At 42.3% G+C, this 5,669-nt stretch overlaps 1 protein-coding gene across 1 annotated transcript in view; it reads right to left on the reverse strand.

The window, feature by feature from the left end:
• man1b1a (mannosidase, alpha, class 1B, member 1a) overlaps positions 1–4,521 on the reverse strand; it is a 23,313-nt gene extending 18,792 nt beyond the window's left edge. The window contains exons 1-3 of the mRNA XM_017425537.3: positions 4,258–4,521; positions 2,038–2,177; positions 309–417 (exon numbers count right to left, since the gene is read on the reverse strand). Of these exons, the coding sequence (XP_017281026.1) occupies positions 309–417; positions 2,038–2,142 (214 nt within the window). The 5' untranslated portion in view covers positions 2,143–2,177; positions 4,258–4,521. The remainder of the gene's footprint in view (positions 1–308; positions 418–2,037; positions 2,178–4,257) is intronic.
• Positions 4,522–5,669: the final 1,148 nt, after the last annotated feature.

Raw genomic sequence — 5,669 nt, forward strand, 5'->3', positions numbered from 1 at the left:
TGACACAGGTGGACGGGGATACGGACACAGGTGGATAGGGACACAGGTGGACGGGGACACAGGTGGACAGGGAACGCAGGTGGACGGGGATGCAGGTGGACGGGGACACGGACACAGGTGAATGTTGACACAGGTGGATAGGGACACAGGTGGACGGGGACACAGATGGATGGGGACGCCGGTGGATGGGGACGCCGGTGGAACGTATTTATCTTTACAGATTTTACGCCAACGGAGTAATTATCGGCTTCAAGTCTCTCCTGGTGTTTTACTTTCTAACAGAACGTCGAAGCAACATGGATCTTTACCTCTCCACCGCTCTGCGACGCTGGAATAGGAGAGCAGCGCTAAAATCAGCAGCAGAGCCAGCAGGAAGAGGATGAGGCTTCGCTGCAGCCGAGACAGACGCTTCCATTTCTGCAAAACACACACAAAAAACAAAAAACAAACGGCTGAATCAGGCGAGCAGCTCCGGATCCTCTCAAAACAGCTTCTGGCTGGCTAGGCTGGCTGAAACGAGCAAGAGACTAGCTAAAGTAGCAGAACTGAAGCTAAAAGCTAAAGAAGAAGAACACTAGCCAAAAGGAGCAAAATGCTAACCTAAAGGTTAAACCTAGTAGCAAAAGTCTAGCTTACGCACTGGGTAAATGTAGCAAGAAGCTAATCAAATGTAGCAAAATGCTGACTAGAAGCTAAAAGTAGCTAGTAGTAACTTTAGCTAGCCTTTTGCTCCTTTTAGTCAGCATTTGGCTACATTTAGCCTAAAGCCAGCCTACTGCTCCATTTACCTAGCACTTTAGCTAGATTTTGGCTGTTTTTTTTACCTAGCCATTTTGATACTTTAGGTAGCTGTCAATTCTGTCTTTTGGCTAGTGACTTGCTTCTTTAGCTTTTAGCTACAGTTCTGCTACTTTAGCTAGCCTTTTTGCTCCTTTTAGCCAGCCTTTTGGCAAATCTACCTAGCACTTTAGCTTTTTTTAACCTAGGCATTTTGATACTTTTTGGTAGCCGTTCGCCAATTTGGCTTTTAGCTAGTCTTCTGCTCCTTTAGCTTTTAGCTAAACTTTTAGTACCCCCACTAGCTAAAAGCTATAAATGGCAAAACACTAGCTGAAATAGCAAAATGGCTAGGTTAAAAAAGCATAAGTCTAGCTGGTTAAAACGAGGAAAAGGCTTGCTAAAGCAGCAGAACTGTAGCTAAAAGCCAAAGAAGCAGAACACTAGCCAAAAGCAGCAAAATGCTAAAAGTCATAATTGGCAAAATAACAGCTAAAGTAGCAAAACGACTAGGTTAAAAAAGCAAAAGTCTAGCTAAAGAGCTAGTTAAATCTATAAAAATGCTGGCTAAAAGGGGCAAAAGGCTAGCTAAAGTAGCAGAACTGAAGCTAAAAGCTAAAGAAGAAGAACACTAGCCAAAAGTAGCAAAATGCTAACCTAAAGGCTATGTAAAAGTAGCAAAAGTCTAGCTTACGCACTGGGTAAATGTAGCAAGAAGCTAATCAAATGTAGCAAAATGCTGACTAGAAGCTAAAAGTAGCAAGTAGTAACTTTAGCTAGCCTTTTGCTCCTTTTAGTCAGCATTTGGCTACATTTAGCCTATAGCCAGCCTACTGCTCCATTTACCTAGCACTTTAGCTAGATTTTGGCTGTTTTTTTTACCTAGCCATTTTGATACTTTAGCTAGCCTTTTGCTCCTTTTAGCCAGCGTTTTCATACATTTACCTGGCATTTTCCTCAGACTTTTGCTTTGTTAACTTAGCCACATTCCTACTTTAGCTCATGTTTTGTCATTTATAGCTTTTAGCCTTCTTTTATTTTTCAGCTTCATCAGATTTTGATCGGTCATTCAGCGCTGCGGGGATCTTACGGAGGACAAACGAACTTCTAACTAAATGGTTTTTTAAAAAAAAGAGATGTGACGTTCTACGACCCGGAGCAGCCGAAACAGAATAATGGGTCAGAGGTCGACACCACCCGAACAGAACCAGACGTGACGGAAAGAACCGATCCTGAAGGATTCAGGGCCGACCCACTCACCCTCCAGCAGGACTGTCTCCGGTGTTTACCGTTGTTGTAGGCGTGGCTGTGGGCGTCGCTGAGGGTCAGAGCGATGAAGTCCTTCCTGGGAGGCGGATACATCATCGAAACCTCGGGTCAGAGGTCAGAGGTCATAGAACCTGCGATCGGAAAAGCAGGAATCCGTTTAAACAAGACCATTTATTTTAAAAAGCGAGGTTCACCAGCAGAAATGTGTCATTTTTATAAATTTCATGGCACATTTTGAGTATTTAAAGGATCTTTAAAAAGCTATTCCAACTTTTAATTTGGACTATTACAAAATAAAATGAAGCAAAAGTTATTTTCAGCTTCTGACCCACAAAATGAAAACCCATCACATCAGCCCGATCGGCCGTGACGTCAGTTTTCTTCCTTTTTGATGATGAATATTAGCTTTTAAACGACTTCTGAGTTTAATCTGATTTCTGCGTTTCATCTGAGGAACACTAACTGGCGTCTCATTAACGTCAATGTGGGGAAAAATAAATAAAAATGAGATCATACCAGCTAAATCCAATAAATGTTACCATCAATTAAAGCCAAAGAGAGCAGGTACATGCTTCTTTCAGTCCAGTTTTTTAAGAAATAATCCAAAAATGTGTGGAAAAATAGGAAAAAATATGATTTTAGTAAGTCTAGAGCGCATCCCAGTGAGTTTATTTAAACAGAATATTTGAATTCCTGATATTACCGTCGTTGCTTCATAATTAGGAGATTCTTTTGGCCAAAACAGCGGAACTGAACGAACCGAAACCTCAGCTGCTGTTTGCAGAAAGTGCTGCGTACCTGAACCTGTGCACAAGTCTTTGTAGGTTGTTTAATAATAAATAAAAAGGGGTAATACAGTTTTAGCCCTGGGTGCTCAGCTGTGTACCAGAAAAGCATTTATTTGCTCCCAAATAAATGATCGTCATCAGACTGTCTTCCTTTCAAATGGCAGGAAGCGTCCGTTGGAAGTCCGAGTCAATCGATTTACGAACGTTACACAACCACCTACAAAGCCCGACCAAAACCAGCAACTGTTTTGTCTCTTATTGTGTTCACTCACCCACCCAAATCACTGAATCCAGCTGTTCTGATCACGTCCACAGGTGTATAAAATCAAACATCTATGCATGCGGACTGATTTTACAACCATTAGTGAAAGAATGGGTCGCTCTCAGGAGCTCAGCAGCCACCTGTTCAGTAAGTCCAGTCAGGAAATTTCCTCTCTACTAAATATTCCAGTCAGCTGTTTGTGGTTTTATAACAAAGTGGAAGAGATTGGGATTGACATCATGAAGTGGACCATGTAAAACCACAGAGTGGGCACAGAGGACACTAACGTTCTGCAGAGTCAACATCTACAGAGCTCCAACCTTCCTGTGGTCTTCAGATCAGCTCAGGAACAGAGAGGAGAGAGCTTCATGGTATGGGTTTCCATGGCAACGGCTGCATCCAAGCCTTCCATCACCGAGAGCAAAGAGTCGGACGCCGTGGAGTAAAGACCGCCGCCGCTGGACTCTAGAGCAGAGGAGACGTGTCCTCTGGAGGGACGGGTCTGGGTCCGGCTGCTGCCAGGAGGACGGTTCTTATCTGACTGCGTTGAGCTGAGTGTAAAGCACGGTGGAGGGAGGATCATGGTGTGGGGTTGGGTTTTCAGCCGGACAGTTTCCTGCTCCCAGCTCTGTGGAGACAGTTTGGGGACGGCCCCTTCCTGTTCCAGCGCACAAAGCAAGGTCCACCAAGACACGGATGAGGAAGAACCCGACGGGCCTGCTCAGAGTCCTGACCTCGACCCGACAGAACACCTCTGGGATGAATCGGAGCGGAGACTGAGAGACTTCTGTCCAACATCAGCGTCTCACAGATGAGCTTCAGGAGGAATGGTCCAAAAACTGTGGACAGCCTTCCCAGAAGAGCTGAAGCTGTTATAGAAGCAAAGTGGGCCATTATCATGGATTAAGAATGGGATGAACTCAAAGTCACATCATGTCTTTTAACTTCAGGAAGTTTGAGCTTGACCCTCCTCGCCTGGGAGGAACTGGGGGTCGGGGGAACAGATTATTTCAGGTAGAAAACGTGATTATTGCGAGGGGACGCGTTAATGTTTGTTTCCCGCCGTGTCCCTTACGGGTCTCCGTAGCATCTAGAGTCCAATAAGTTGTAAAATAAATAAATAAACAAACAAACAAACCCTGCGGCTGCCTCCCCACTCACCTTCGCGACAGGTGGCCGAGCCTCGCAGCGAACGCTTCCCTCCTGGCGGCTAACAGCTGTTAGCAAGAGCCTCCGACCCGTTTCCGCATCGAAAAACGACCCGGTTCGGGCGGACGGAGAGACAAGCCGCGGTCCGTCCGGCCGCCGAGCGAAGCGAAACTCCGAACCGGTCAAACCGAGGAGGGTGGCGGGAGGAGGGAGAGCCCCGGCTGAAGGTACCGAGCAGACAACCAGGCGCAAACACGGCAAAAAAAAAAAAAAAGGAGCTAACGAGTGACGAAGCTAACAGCCGCGTGACGTAAGCACGTAATTGACGTCCACCCCCTTTAACCCTTTAAGAACCGATGTCCAGCAAAAAACAAAAAGAGCAAAAAAAGTCCTAAAATTGTCAACTTAACCTAACTTTTATAACATTTTAACTCATTCTTTTATTTTAGCTAAATTACATTACAAAATAACAAAACTTTTAACCAACTGGATTTATTTGAAGAGATTTTTGTTGAATTTTGGGACAATTTGTGTTTGTCAGATTAATTATTTACCTGAAAATTACATTTATAAAAGTTTTTTATTTTGCTTTTGTCCACTCTAAATCAGTTTTGACTTTATGCTCTTGAAACTAGCAAAATATGTGACGAAAAAATGCTATCTGGCCATGTTTTAGGTCCATTTAAACAAATAGTGATGTAAATATTCTAAATAATCTAATTGGTAAAAACTGAAAACTAGATAGTCTCCTTCTAACACGATCTTAATGTCGAGACAACACAAATTTAATACTCAATATGATATGAGCCTCCAGGAAAAAGAAAAGACTGTGCTGACTAAAATATTGCTGATTGTCTTTATTTATTTTTCATCTTTAATGTCTATTTTAATCATCTTTTAATCAGTTTGTTCACAAACATTATTAATAGTTTGGGTTTTGACGAAATATGGTTAAAAAAAATTAACAAGAAATAGTACATATGACTTTATGGACAGATTTTAATGCTTTTGCACAAAATAAAAAGTCCTTTTTCTGTTCATCTGGTATATTTTACAGTTTCAACCTCCTGGATGAAATGTTTTTCTACAAAATAATGTGAAAATAATAATTTTGAGCACAGATTTCTAAATGTGAAACAATAAAATACACAGAGTCGACCTTTTACTTGTGTTTTTGTGTTTATTATCTTTGACAAACTAATAGAAAGAATCACAAAAGATAAAATGCCCAGCATGTTTTTATATTTTCAATTATTTCGGTTTTTTTTTTAAACAAAGTAAATAAAGACATAAATCGGTCTCGCAGCCATAAAGGATCCTATGACACAAAACAATCCTGAATCCTGGTCCGCAGTATCCGCTCAGAGCTTCAAAAACACAGTAAGAAGTACTTATTCTTGTACACTAAGTACTTGTACTACAAA

The sequence above is a fragment of the Kryptolebias marmoratus genome, linkage group LG14, assembly GCF_001649575.2.
Source record: "Kryptolebias marmoratus isolate JLee-2015 linkage group LG14, ASM164957v2, whole genome shotgun sequence".
Lineage (NCBI taxonomy): Eukaryota > Metazoa > Chordata > Actinopteri > Cyprinodontiformes > Rivulidae > Kryptolebias > Kryptolebias marmoratus.